Source organism: Apteryx mantelli, chromosome 15, assembly GCF_036417845.1.
Source record: "Apteryx mantelli isolate bAptMan1 chromosome 15, bAptMan1.hap1, whole genome shotgun sequence".
NCBI lineage: Eukaryota > Metazoa > Chordata > Aves > Apterygiformes > Apterygidae > Apteryx > Apteryx mantelli.
The window spans coordinates 20,014,883-20,030,367 of NC_089992.1; the positions used below are offsets into that span (position 1 = coordinate 20,014,883).

Genomic DNA, 15,485 nt, shown 5'->3' on the forward strand with positions numbered 1-15,485 from the left:
TGGAAAGACAGTCTCTCTATATTTTTTTAAGAATTCAAAATCAAACTTTTGAAAAAGTTCCTTCAATTTAGCATATAAATTGAATTAATTTGACTAGTCTTTCTAAAGTGTAAAGCTCTTGTCTCTTCTGACCGCAGTCAATGCCAGCTAGCAGGCCAGGACTTGATGTACTTCAATGAAGAAACCTCCACCTTCTTTTAACAGCAGCGTACAAACATGCCTGCTGTTAATTCCTCATAGCAGGGTACACACATAGTCATCACATTTACTGGAGAGCAATGGTCACTATTTACAACCAGTATTATAATTTCTTCAGGGAAGGCTTGATTGCAGCGTATTGAGCATCCTCAGCTCTCCTCTATGCCTCTGGGGAGAGAAGCGATCAGCACTACTAGAAATGCGCAAGCATCTTGCGAGATTCAAGGCACTTACTCCATAAAGCTTCAATTCACTGCATGTCTTCAAGTACAGCTCATCCCTTCCCATCAACAGCTTGCAGAGTGAGACAACAGATAGATAGATATTTTTAAAGGAAGCCTGTTTTGATAGGTTATATTTCTTTCTCCTCTAAACAGAAAATATAAATTTGTTTTCCCTGTAATGTCTTTCTCAAATCATGAAGAATGAAAATTTCTCAAGTTACAGAAGCTAGTGGTAATGATCTGGGCTTCCTCCCTGGATGCAGGTACCGGGGTACCCAAGGGGCACATGCCAGCCCAGACTGCAATCCTCTGCCGCAACCGCCGGGATAACAGTGGAGAATTCAACACCAGTTTTCAAACACTTGTTTGGAAGGACCTAGCCCATTCCTGTATCATCAAATCCACCCTGATCTCTCCATACACAGCCACCGCATCTCTTTGCCATAATGTTATAGAAGACCCTGACTTTTCAAAGAGAGAATTTGAGGCTATTCACAGACAATTATTTGTCAGAATCCAACCACACAAGAAAAAAATGGTACAAATCAAGGATCCATTTCTTATTTCAAGCAACAACTTAATTATTAAAGACAATGTATTTAAAGCACACTGATACCAATTTTAAAATATATGAATATACTCTACAAAACTATCATCACATCAACTTGAAGGTACTAGGAAATATTGTGAACATAGCATCAGACTCATTTGCAACTGTTTCACTGGCAACAAAGCGCTAATCACAAGCCTGAGCCTTCACAGTTCCCTCAGCATTCATGGCTGTATGGAGAATTGTGTGTCCTTTAACCAAATGCAAATGCTGGTTTCTCCTGAGGTGCCCAAATTGTTATTTTGAAGCCTTGATGTCTTCACACAATTCCCACAGTTCTTAGCCTCTTACATTCTGACTTCTGTTTACTGATGCACTATTTCTCTAAATGTAGTACCACATCAATTAATTATACAGCAGTATGCCTAATCAGGTTTCCCTAGGGTTTTTAACAGAAACCCTTTGTATTTCTTAATGATTCCATGAGACTGCAAGTATTTTTAGTTCTGCAGTAAAAGAAATAAGTCTGCTGACAATACTATTTCTGTAAAAGATGAAACTGGAATCAAACCTGTTGATCAAGCACACTTGAAATTGGAGAATTCAGATTTGATCTGGATTTTATGATCAACATTTCTATACCACATAAGCAGTCAGCATACATAGACGAGAAATAAAAATGAAGAAGAAAGACTGGAATTGAAGAACTGATGTGACCTAGTTTTCATTTTAAAATTAAAATGGATCTGTTCAAATTAATAGTAAAGTCTTCACTGATTTCAAGACAATGATACCACCAATCGGTCAACAGCAGTCAAAATTTGCTGAGATAATCTCTCATGCCTTGCCTTGTTCTGAAATTGGATGTGTGCTCTAGATGCCCAATATTTCTTCTCTTAGTTCTAAGGCAGAAATTCACACACTTTTTCAATATTTAAAAAAAATCCTGAATTGGCCCTTTAATTAAACTAGCTACTAAAAGCTTGAATCAGCAAAAATACATTCAGGTTTCATACTACAGAAGCTCAGAAAAAGAAATAAAACCCTCAGTCTGTGTGGGCTTTTGCTATGTACAAGTGGGCACATTTTTTGGTTAAATCGTGTCTTGTATTAGGTGGAGTCATAACTAAAAATAGAGGCAGACAGCTACTTTAAAAAACATATGTTATTTTCATAGAATCATTGAATTGTTGAGGTTGGAGGGCACCTCTGGAGATCATCTGGTCCAACCTCCTGCTCAAAGCAGAGTCAGCTAGAGCAGGTTGCTCAGGGTTGTGTCCACTTGAGTTCTGAATATCTCCAACGATGGATACTCCACAACCTCTCTGGGCAACCTGATCCAGTGTTTGACCATCCTCACAAAAACGAAAAAAAAAATCTTATTCCAAAATAGGCATTTAGCTTCCATTTATGCATTTAATGTACCTTTTGCCCACTCTCCCCCAGCCCAGTGAAACACCAGTGTTGTGTATACTTCCAGTCTGTCAACTATATTTACACACTTGAGTCACACTGCACCAGAGACAGTCCTCCTGACATCATGTAAATGCAGACGCTTATACCTAGTATACTGGCAAGACTGAACTTTGAGGCAGTGTTTTTAAATCTTAATCTTACCTATTTTCCAAATCAGAAGAGAAGATGTGCCAGGGCTAATTTCCACATCAGGAATGCAGCGCTCTACGGTATTCCAGGGGGACCTGGCTGCAAAGCTGAGCTGTATCTCTGCACAGCAACTTTTGTCCTGTATTTGCTCTTTGATGTACAAGGCTGCCACAAACTAAGCGGTGAACTCTTTGATGTTGAACTTTTATACTTTATTGCAACTAGTGTGCTTACAAGAGGAGCTGCCAGTCATTTTCCCTTCTAAACATTCAAGTTTCACGAGGCATTGACTTTATGAGTCAGATTTCTTAGCAACTTGTTTTCAGAATTTCCACAATCACTGTGCTACTCTTTTGGAATGACAACCTGGTGGAAAACCAAAATCTAATCAGGCTTTGCAAGTATTCCAAATTAATATGAGCATTAGCCAATATATTGGAACATACTTAACTTAGTGTAATTAACTAGGCAACTACGCATTTACTCAGTTTCTTTTACATAATTCAGGCCTGAACCGTGACTATGTTTAGGCACTAAAAAGCATCTATAACTTATATCAGGACCTCTTCAAATCTCTCTAACACCAGCTGAGTTGGGCATTACATACTGTGCCACTTTTTAATATCCTAGTAGGATGCTCTCTGCTTCTTTGGTGTAGCAGTATTTTTACCTAGCCAATTTTCATGTTTTTTTTCCTCAGCATGTTTTCTTTCAGGTTCTACTCAGATATCACGAAAACAGCCCTACGGAGTCAGGCCAAAGCTCCTGGACCGAGCCCCCAGCAGCGGCCACAGCAGCTGTACAGGGCGCAGGAGGAAGCCGGGGCAGGCAGGCAACTCTCTCCAAGCCTCCAGCACTGCCCAGGCCAGGGACTTCCAGAGCCAGAGGCAGCCTTGGCACTATGGTTTCCCATAATGCACAGTATATACAGAGAATTTTGGACTGACAATACAAGGCAAATTAAATTACATCAAAGTTAGTAACTTCTGTTACTAAACACTAATCAGTGGCGGCAGGAAGAACATGCCATAGAAAAAAAGGGCAAGTTTATCCCCGGTACACTCTTGAACTGCCACTGTGAGCCCTGTGAAAGGGTTTCCGCTCTGAGGCATTTTGCTAGGGCTTTTAAATCAGTCATAACTACAGAAATCCTTTTGAGTGAGATTTTGCCATTCGAAAGGTCTCTGCTTCAGAGTGACCTTTATGTTTGGCTATTTTTCACTTCTGTAAGTATAAACACTGTGGTTGAGAAGGAAAACATCAGAAGAAAATTAAAATATTTTGGAACAGCGAAAGTAAGGAGGTAAAGTTTCCCCTTACTGAACTCTGTGTTTCCACAACTAGACCAGTACTACCACTGATGCCTCTGTTCAAGCCAACTATTTTAAAGATACATCTGTGTTCCAGCCACAGAAGTGAGCTACTTTGAACGTTTTAATTTCATGTTAAAATTTTAAAGTAAAGAAATCATATTACAGCTTAGTCATTTTTAGTGAGAGAAAAGGGAATATAAGATAAAAAATGTTATAGATACTGATTCCCATTTTCCAAAAATATCTAGCAAGTCAGTAGGGAACACTGCATGTTCAGCACGAGATGCGTTCGAAGGCAGACGTGCTCTCGCGATGCCGGGCAGCCAGGTGCTGTGCTCCACCTTCCTGCCTGCGAACTGCCGAGTTATTCCCAGAGAGCAGCGTGTTATGGTATATGGTTTAAACAGAGCCATCCACAGTGATACTGGAAGTACCATGTTTCAGGCAAAAGTTAATTCTCAGCTTATACCCAGAATCTACCATATGCAGTAAAGTAACGGCCAAGGAAAAAGAAACAGCAAACGATTCTTCCCGTTACTGAGAGGCTGCACACAGAGTCTCCATCAGAACATCCTTGGCAGGAGGCAGCAGAGAGTTTTGACCCTCCTTGAGGAGAACGATAGCAAAATTGTTTCATGTAGCTGCCACTGCTGGCCACGCTCCAGCCCCCAGGCCGTACCAGCACATTTCCATGGTATCCCCAGCTACAGGTGCTATCAAACACTGCTGCTCTTACTGCTGTCGCTGCGGAGCACCCGGGGAGGGAGGAACGCTCAGGGCCCATTTTCCTCCGCCATTTAGAAGGCGCCTATGTATATGAGCTTTCTCAAATGAAACATCTGCAGCTCTTTAATTAACCTGTCTGGTTTTCTACTATCTGTTGATAGAAGAATCTATCCAGCAGTTACAAACATCTTTATGTACTCATATTTTAAGCAAATGCTTCTTTTAATTAAATAACGCACCCACAGTACAAGAAAAACTCTACCCAAAGCCGAACGCAGTACATCTTCATCAATCTCAAAATTGCAGGGAGTGTCGCTTTGAACGCAACCACTGCTGAAGGTAAGCTCAGCTGCTCTAGATGGTCACGAACACTTTGCCCCTCTCTGGGCAGCAGAGCATGGCCTTGCAGCAATATTTGGAAACACATCTCCAAAATCCTAAAGTACCCCAGCCTGACATATTAGGTCCAGTATCAAAGGGTAGTTTCACTTACATTTATATTCTCCAAAATTATTAGTAATATAACACTTAACATAAATATTTCTCTTGTAAACTAGAAGGACCTAGTCGATTGAAGGGGAAAAACAGTGCAAATCGACAATAAACAGTTTTGTGCAGCGTACAAGATGGGCTTATTAATTCCCCAATTGAGCTTGAAGCAATCACTATAAATTAACTAGCAAATGTGTGTTTTCACACCATAACTACTCTGCCAAATCAAACACAAAGATAAGCTAATTAATTTAACTGAATGGAAAAATGCACCCATTATGAGTAACACTACAGTTGATATAGGAAGTCAGCAGCTAATGCTGCTCCTTTCAACCAGTAAAGCAATTTATATTGTTCAAATGCAAGTCAGAATTAAAGCATGCAAATGTTCATGTACAGAGAGGGGGCTCCAAACATTGTGATGACAAGGAATCACTTTTTACTGGCTCTCCATACTGTACCTGGACTAAGGGCTCCAAGCAAAGGGCACCTGGGGCTTAGAGAAAGTTTACCCTCCTGTTGGGGTAAGGTAAAGGAAGATAAATGAAACTTCAAATCACATCCCCTATTAGGCACACAGCTACTTAGAGGATGTTGGACGAGAGAGAGCTGCTCTCCTCCTCAGCAAACATCACTGCACAGGAGATTGAGGAAGGCCTTCCTGCAGCAGGGTATGAGCTCCTCAGACCCCTGACTGCCTCACAGGAGGTCTGAATTAAGTGCCATACACAAAGAAAATTTGGTATCTGACCGGATCCTTTAAATTGTATTACATCTTGAACAGCAAATGACACTTGGATTAAGGGAGAAAATTGCTTAGTCAACCCTGAATCTTCCAGCGTTTTGGAGAAACAGGAAGAAATTCAGCACCACAAACACATGCCCAAGTACAGCTGCATCCCTTTTTGAACCAAGGTGGTGACACCGATAAACCTGAAGCCTTGCACACAGTCCTATTCCCACTGCCCTGATTTATCTATTCGGAAATTACTACTTAAAACTAAGATAATTCTACCTGAAATAAAATCAGCTGAGTTCAACAAACACAACCTTCACATGCACACCCAGGCTTTTAAAGTTATTAACTAAAGCAGTTCAAAAGTCCCCCCTACATCACTTGCACAAATCGGTACACGAATGCCCACAATGCCCTTTCTCCCTGTCTCTGGGGTAGGGAGGTGGACACACTGCAGAGGCAAACACCTGCGTGAGCTGAAAGCAGTAGCCATGGCCATACTGCACCCTTGCCCAGGTCTGTCTGTTTTGTGCTGCTTACAAAATAACAAGAATAACAACAACAAAATCACTGTTAGTTGAAGGAAAAAATACTAAACAAACAGCACACTGCAGAAGAAAGCTCGTGCAATGGTCACGGGACCTTTTCCTTATGTTTAGTCCATGGTGCAGAAACTATTATCAAGATAGTAGGTGTGAGCAAAGGTCAATATTCAAGCGGCCCAAATTCAATCTCCACCGCTGTGCCTAGTCAGCAGAGTGAGGTGCCTCCAGAGCCTCCGACGAGCACCACCTACAGACAGCCAAAAGCAATCAGGACATACAGGAATGTGGTCCATGGGATTTTGTCAACCAAACAAAGCTCCATTTTGTGGTCACTTCAGTCTGAAGGAACACTCTCTAACAAACTCTCTGTCACATCAGTGAATCTATCGAGGTAAAGATTTAATGCCATATTTTTTTTCCATTTGAGAGTGATCAACTTCTAAAAATGTATAAATAAGAAAGTCAAGCAGTTGGTATTATGAAGCACCTTGTCCCCAGGTTCGATGGCAATAAATAGCATGGTATTTCAAAGAACACAAACATCGCACAATAATTACATGGCTGATACCCTACAAGTACGCTGACTATTCTATTTGCATTGTTCAGAAGTGAAGAGGTTAGACTTATTTACATTCAAGTAGCTTTAATTAAGCTTACAGATAAATGCTCTTAAAATGAAGGCTGGGATGATTATACCTCTCTTGACATTGATTTTAGCCTAGATGGCTATGTATGTAACATGAAAAAAGGCCCAAAGGCTGCAATCACACAAACAGAAGAGCCATGAGCTATGGCTCCTGTATAACTCTCCACCATGTAGGAGAGACACCTGAAAATGCAGTGAAATCATGACCTTACTTAAGCCAACGGAGTAAGTTTAGAGGAGACAGGTTGTACATTAAAGGGTGTCAGCGGTGGGTGCTGCTGACCACTGCAAGCACGCACAAAGATGAACTGCATCCAGCTGCATTCACGGGCAGCAGTGGATAAACGCGCTGGGTTTGATGAGAAAGGCAGGCTGGTGACAGCAGCAGGCTAGCACATGCACGCCAACACTGTCATTGGGAACCCCCCCGCCAGACTTAGCTAGGGAAGGTTACCCTGCTTGTGAGAGCATTAAATGCTAGAGATTTACATTAGGCTGCTGCCAGACTGTGGTAGCCATCCCAGAGACTGCAACTCCATGGCTAATAACCAAGCTGCGGCTTTGTGCTGCTGCATGGAGAATACAAGTGCAGAAAGTGAGAGGCAGTGGGATACAGAGATTCCCTAACATTTACAAAATCAGACTCAGATTTTCCTGGATGTCCATTTGCTCCAGTCAGCATGAAGTCTTCATCTTCCCATAACACCAAAAAGGAAAAGTGAAGCAAATGCTAATTTAATTACATTTTTCCATTAAAACAGGAACCTGTTTGGGGACCTGTGCAGACAAACAATCTCCGTGTACAGCTCTGGTAGCGCAAGAGCTTTCTCTCTCCAGTGCAGTGCCTTTTTCCGAGGCTGGTAGCTGCTGGTGGGCTCGATGCTCTGAAAGAGGGAGCAGCAGGACTGGGGGCTTCGCCAGGGCCGCTGCCTCCCACGGTCCCTCCCCACTGCTCAGAGGCGAGGCAGAGGCGGCTGGGGAGCAGCGGGAACTGCGCAGAGCTTGCCAGCCCATGCTCTGCAGCACTTCCCTGCCTAATGCCTCTAGCAAGAAAAGTGAAAAAGTTTTGGGTAAACCAAAGACTATCAGTGACAGGCAAGGTTCCCTTTAAAACAGTACAAAGCAGAAGAAGAAACACGTCCATCTGCCAGGCCCCCTAAGAAGGCTTTCTGCTTAAATTTTTCAGTCTGGGTATTTTTTTTTCAGCCAATAAGCAGAGGTCTGCATAGTATAGAGTCACCTTTTTCTCATAACATAGTTATTCTTGGAGGATAGAAACCTCCCCTCCCCTTTTTATGCTTATTACAAAAAAAAAAAAAAAGAAAAAATCTTCAAAAAGCAACAAGGGGTTTAAGAAGACAGTTTTGGCACCATTAGTTACGTGCATATCCCTTAGATATCAGTCCTGAAGGAAAAGACAAACCACGAAAGGAGAGAACAACTGCTTGCTTGATCTCACTGAGTTATCACTCTAAGGGCAATTACAACCCACAGATACACACAAGAAAAGTGAATATTTAAATTTTTCTCTCACTGCAAATGAAAAAAAAAAAAGGAACAGATTAATATATATTCTAAAATGTATCAAGTCTGACCAGTCTTGTAATAATTTAACTAATTCTTGTCATATGCAGTTACTTTGCAGCCTACAAAAACTTATCTCATGGGAATGCAAAAAAGAAAAAAAAAAAAAACCACACCCACAGAACATGCATCTCGACTTCCTCTAATACTAGATAGAGAATTGCAAAGTCAGACAAACAAAGTTGCGTTTACCTACTCAGGAGAGACACAAAGGTTTGACAGTTTTAATTTAGTAACATGTAGTTTAGAAACAAATATACCAATTCAGAATTCTCTTGTGTAGTGAAGATGAAATATTTATAACCTTGTCAGTAATTAGTACATGATAACGATGATTTTATACTGCACTGTAGGTAAGAGAAGCAATAAAGAAGATTTAAAAACTCTTAAGGTTTAAATTTGGCACCACAAGAGCCTAAAAACCAGCCAACATGCAAGGATCTCTACAATGGGGAACGAGTAAAGGAAACACAGACCGTCTGGCTATGCGCAACCTTTTTCATATATGGTGGCGACGTCCTCACTACAAAGAGGACCCGATTCTGGGCTGAGGTCTCTAGAGGTGACGCCCTGGTCACACAGGTCACATAGGTGTTGATAGCCCTGCCTCCTGCGGAGCTGCCGGCCCCTCGCCGGCGCCACCTGCCCCACCTGCTGCCGCCTGCCACCGCCCCGCGGCGCCTCCAGCCACGGGCTGATGACATCTTCCATGTTGGGGCAGAGCCTGCACCCCAAATCTCCGGCCAGGTGGTGCCTAACCGCCCAGCTCAAAAGCCTCACCCCTTCAGGAGGTTTTTTTGTTTGGGGGGGATTTATTTTTAAACTGTACAGGAGCCCTTGCACAGCGTCCATAGACCAGTTCAGTTCCACCCTAATTTTTCAGAATTAACCTAAAAGAATTCCTTTTAGCACTGTATTGCCAATCAGTTTGAAGAGGCCAACCATTCTAGCTAGGCAATAGCTGCACAGAAATTTAAAGAGCCTGATCCAGCAAGGCGTTCAGCACCCACAGTTCTTGCTGACTAAAACAGGGCCTACAGATTTGCCATCCCCGAAAGGAGTGTCCCCAGCTGAGACTCGCATAGAGCAAGCAACTGCCTTTGATAATCACAGAGTCAGACATAAAAACAGATTTCCTCCTCTTTTACTTGCAAATCTTGATAGTCTTTCAAAGGGCCTGAAAAGTACACTTAAAGAATAAACCTCAAACCAATCTTATCCTGTGAATGTGATGAAACAAATATCTTGTCTTAGGTACAAAGCAAGTCATTCACATCACTTGCATTAAATCAAGATATCAAGAAAACAGCCTCTCTGCTAGCAACTCCAAAGGCCGGATTTTGTTAACAGAGGTTCTGTACTGGGGTATTTGCTAAATTGGATGTAACTTGCACCAGTGCTACAGAGAAGGCAAATTTAAGCAATCTGTGAAGTAACTTTTTGGTTTCTTAAGCCAAAGTCAAGATATTTTTCCAAACAGTTGTCTACCGGTGAAAATCACAGAGTAATTACAAATGTGCTTCAGAGCTGATAGGTCAGTGCCAAGAAACATGACAAAATACACGCCAAAAGGTCAGGCTTGGCAGACTCGGAAAGCTCAAGCGTGGCGAGCAGCGCTGCACGAAGGCACGGCGGGCTGCCCAGCGCGGGCTCTGCAGAGCCCCGCGCGCTGCCCTCGCCGCGCGGCCGGCACGCGCCCGTCAGCGCCACTGCCAGGCAACAGGGAAATCCTGCGCATCTGCCCCTACACAGCACGGGCAGTCAGAAAAAAAGACAGCAAAATACAGAAATAATTTGCACTAATAAGGAAATCTACATATCCTCTTTCCCTAAATAGGTTTTAAAGGACTAAGTTTTCCCTCAGAGAATATGTCAGTCATTTTGTCTGTCAATGTCAGAAAACCAGACACAGTTCCAAAGATTAAAGCACAGGCCCCAAACTTACACAGTTTGCTACACCAAAGTAGCAACTGATTCTACTCATCTGGTCTCTTCTTGGCAAAACAGCAACTGATTTAACTAAATGCTTTGATGTCCATACAGCAAAAATCAGTATTAGTAGCTCAAATTATACATTTATATCTTAAGAGTAAATACACCCTGCAGAAAAAAAAACCAACAACACACAGAAAGTTTATATCTAATTTCCCATAAATCTCCCTTTGGAAATGTTCACATGAATGATAGTAAAACTATCGTCTAGGTTCGTTTTCATACTTTATTAAGTCATCACAGCAGACTGAACCCTACTGTCTGGGCCTGATGACAGGACAAACCAAGCACTTCAGCTCTCACCAACACTGAGCCTGATTCACCACTGTCCCTCTACAAAGCAGGTGTCCAGAAACTGTAAAATGCCGCAGTTTTGAATCTAGCTCCCTGTCTTGGGCTCACCTCCAATTATGTACTGGCATGATACCTGATCCATTTGTTTTTACTCCAGTGCAGGATATTTGCTCACCAATTCATAGCACTTGGTCCTGTTCTCCTTGAAGTCAACCTTGATCCTTCTCCCAGTGAAGACTCTCGCAGGAGTAAGATCCGTACTGACAAACATGTTGGCGGAACTATCTGATTTCTTCACAGGCTTTTACAAGTCAAGCAGGTAAAGTTGCCCTCTCCCTTAAAACTACCACCCAGTTAGTTCTGGCCTGCGTGTATGTAAACTAACAACACAAGGTTTCCTTACCAACTTTTACAAGTCTGTGTAGAGGCATAAATTATTTTTTAAAGTCCATCGATCTACAAAATATTTTCTCAGTCACTATGAACACTGATCTTCACCACTGACTGTCTTCTTAAAGAGAAAAAGCCCTTTCCTCTCCACTTGAAACCAGAAAGCTACACTTCCTATCATGCAGCCTGTCTGAAGGACATCTACATCCTCTCCATTGGCCTTGCCTTCATTTTCCAGCTCTTTGAGCGTACTAGTATAGCTATCAATGTACTGACAGCTGGCCAAAATCTTCACTCATTCAAACCCATATATAGCCCAGAAATGTGAGTGTTTTTCAAAATGAAAGAAAGCATGTTTGACAGAACATTTTTGCATGAAAAAAATATAATGACACACAATCTTTTTTACATGGAGTCAATTTGGGGTACTAGACCTGAACAGCAATGGGAAAGGAATTAATATGCTTCTTGGTCACTTTGAAAAAAATAAAAATCTGATAAAGATATCTGTAATATTCCACAGATGCCTGCTGCAGACCATAGTCATCTGCACTTCAACTTCACAGCAACTATAAAAGATCACAAGCCCCCAAAACTGCTATCACATCAGGAATAAATAAAATATTCTAATCACCTACACGTTTTCCATTTCTCCCTTGTGCATTCAAGCTTATATAAAACTGCATTCCCTATGCTTCTGATCTACTTCTCTCAAATCACAATATTGTGGATCTATTATTTCACAGCAGTCAGAGGTCACTTCAAGACAAACGACAACACATTTCCTCCAGTTGAACCTTATCCAGCAAATTAGAGAAAACTCAAGAAAACAACTATGTTTTTCAATATAAAATTGAATGTTATCAAATATGAATGAAATTTGCCACAGAAATATTCTGCAAAAAGAACAGACAATAACCTATTTTTATAATAAAACTATTAAGAATTACACCTTAAAAAACAAAAACTGAGCTTTGACAACATTTTACACGAGTATGGAGATTGGTTTAAATGAAACTCCTGAAAGAGTAAAAAAAATTACTTCAAAGTTGAGTTGCTGAAAATCATCACCTTGCTGTTTTATAATGTGACCTTATGTCTCTGTCCAAAAGCATGCAAAGTGGTTATACCCTATGATTTTTTTTTAAACCAGTGAACTTTCTGTTTTTGTTACAGAAACAAGTATTTGGATCAACCCAATTACATCCTCTTGCCAAGTACATTCAGCATGGGTAATGATTAATGAATGTAGTGCTTTTTTTTTTAATTCATGTAGCCTTCTCTCCAGGAAAAAAAGGAAGCCTAGTAATTGTAAATTATTGTGCCTCAAACACTACACTGCTATTGGTGTGTACTGCCTACCGCGCCTGCAAAGTGTGTGTGCGCGTGCGTGTGTGCAAAACACACCAACAACTCTCTAGGAAAAGCAAGATTCAGTCTCACTTTTCAAATGATCTTTTTGGAAGGGAAACTTTATATACAAAATCCTAAAAAATACTTTAAAAGAAACAGATCCAGTATTTTAGTGGGGAGAATAAACCGTCAACAGTGATGCCATTACAGATTATTGAGAAAGAATATCCTACTTAAGTAAATGGTTACTGTACTTAGAAACGTGCTTTTTTTTCTAATGGCTTTAAGAATACTGCAATGCAAAGTTATACTGTGGATCCCATTTTATGAGGCAACAGCACAGACTGCTTGAAAACATACCTCTAAACTTTTGATTTCTCATCAAGAACTTCCCTTGACTCTCATTAAGGACTGGCATTGGAAAGCAGAGAAAACGTCAGGTTAAAAATATCAGTTAAGTAACTGATTTTTCCTTTTATTCCAAAGCCTTTTAGAAACGGCAGCTCTCTCTTCAGCTGTCACTTCAGCCCCGGCAGCTACCCGCAGGATGCTGCGCAGCTCTTGCCCTCTGCCGGGGCACGTTTCCCCCTCGGTGTTTTTACAGGCGCCGCGCAGAGACCGCGCGGCTCCCCTGCGCGTTGTGCGGCCCCGGCCGCGGCCGGCGCGGCCTCTGCCTCCGAGCAGCCGTGCGGGCAGAGAAGCTCTCACCCTCCAACTCGTACGCGAGGGTGTAAAGTGCAGCGGCCCCGCGGGGTCACCGCTCTCTCCGCGCCCGCGGGCGGCCGGGCCAGGCCGGGCCGGGCCGGAGCCTCCGGACCGCCCCCGCTCCCGGGCCGCCCGGCCGGGCCCGCCAGGGCAGCGGCGTGCGGGGCTCTCGCAGGCCGCCCGGGGCCCGCGGGGCCGCGCCGAGCCCGGCGGGGCACGGCCGGGCGCCCCGGCTCCAGCGCTGGGGCAGCGGCACCGGCGACGCCGTAACTCGCGCGAGTCCCGCGGCCCCGGGCCGGGCTCCCCCTGCCCCGCGCCTCCCTCCCCGCCGGCGCGGCGCGGCGCGGCGGGTCCCGCGGGCTGCGCCTACCTTTCATCGCGGCGAGCACAAAACACATCATTTGTCAGGGGCGAAGCGGCGGGGAGCGGAGCGGAGCGCGGCGGGAGGGAGGGAGCGAGGGAGGCGGGGAGCGAGGGAGGCGGGGAGCGAGGGAGGGGAGGGAGGCGGGCCGGGCCGGGCCGGGCCCTCGGCGTGCGCCGGTGTCGGTGCCGCCGCCTCAGCAGCCGCCGCCGCCTGCCCGCGGAGAGCCGCGCCGCGCCGCCATCCCCCGGCCCATATGAGGCTCCATGTGACCCGGCGGCGCCGCCAGCCCCGGCCCCCCGCCTTGTTTACTCGCTCGCTCGCTCGCTCGCTCCCTCCCTCCTCAGCGGCGTGGAGGGACGGCGCGGGCGGCCGGTCACGGGGCGCGCCGAGCCCGGCAGCGCCGCCCCGCCGCGGGCCCCGGCCCCGGCCCCGGCCCCGGCCCCGCCGCCCGCGCCGGGGCCGCTCGCTCCGCGGCAGCGCCGCGCCCCGCTGCGGGGGAGCCGCGCCCCGCGCCGCCGCCGCGCCCCGCGCCTCCGACCCCCGCGGGAAACGGCCTCGTAACGCGTGCTGGGGTTGGGCTGGGCTTTCTCCTGCCCGCATGGGAAACTGCAGCGGCAATCGCGAGGCTCTGGCCGCAGAAATTGCAGATGTTGGGCATACGGGGGCCGCGGCCTCGGCTCGGGCACGCACACGCACCACGCATCACGCATCCTCGAGCGGAGCTACAGCAAATCACATCTGAAGCGCCTGATCCTGCCACTCTAAGCACAGTCAGCTTGCGTCTCTTTTTCCCCTCGTCCTCCCTTGTAGTTTACCTCCTTTTCTTTTCTGGAGGATTTGGAATTTTTAAGTAAAAAATAACCGTATTGAAGCTACATCTTGGCATAACACAAGTATACATTTAATGGCTGTTGACTTGATGATGATCAAGCAGAACAGCATTTACATTTCAAATCTGTCTAGTGATGGGGTTCATATTCTCTTAGGATTTACTTGGAATGTATGAAGCATTATACCACTGCCAGAGTTTTTCGTATGCTCTGTAGCAGGAGCTGTCACCGTACTGTCAGTTTGCAAGATGAAGTTTCGCATCTTTGATACATGCATTCACACTACATGAGGGATACCAAGAGACTGAACACACCGAAAAAATCCAACCCATTAAAAATACACTTTGCTGAAAACTGTATTGGCAAAACCACTACTTTTTCCAATTTCTGTCTTAGCAATTGGAAGAGAGAGTCACAAAATACAAAATTATAGAAAAGCATCAATGCATTATAATATATTTAATAGGGGACAGAGTATAATGTAATACTACTCAGATGTATAAGCATATAAAGAAAATAAAACAAGGGAAAAGTAAATAAAAACCAGAGGAAGCACCTTAATATTTGCAACAAAGACATTTTTAGAAAGAACTTGTATGAGATAAAGACACTGAAACAATCCTTTATTAAATGACCCACAATGGCTAATTCTTATCTATTTCTATATCTAGTTCTTAATATAGTACAATAGTATTTGAACATGATTAGAAGCTATTCAAGTATACTTACCCATTTATCAGTTCAGTCATTCAAGTCCCATTAATGCAAAATATTGACCTTTTTAATTCTTCCTTATATAAAAAATGCCAAGAGCTAATTGGGTACAGCAGTATAAATTTAGCTGGTATCTTTGGCATAAAGCTTTTGCTCTGTTTTTTGTCATTCTTACTTACATTAATCTAGGTCTATCAATACTACATGTGTAGTGGGATACCACC

The 15,485-nt window shown here is 43.9% G+C and overlaps 1 protein-coding gene across 1 annotated transcript in view; it reads right to left on the minus strand.

The window, feature by feature from the left end:
• RORA (RAR related orphan receptor A) overlaps positions 1-13,773 on the minus strand; it is a 66,950-nt gene extending 53,177 nt beyond the window's left edge. Inside the window, exon 1 of the mRNA XM_067305537.1 lies at positions 13,724-13,773. Within this exon, the coding sequence (XP_067161638.1) occupies positions 13,724-13,754 (31 nt within the window). The 5' untranslated portion in view covers positions 13,755-13,773. The remainder of the gene's footprint in view (positions 1-13,723) is intronic.
• Between the last annotated feature and the right edge of the window lie 1,712 nt (positions 13,774-15,485).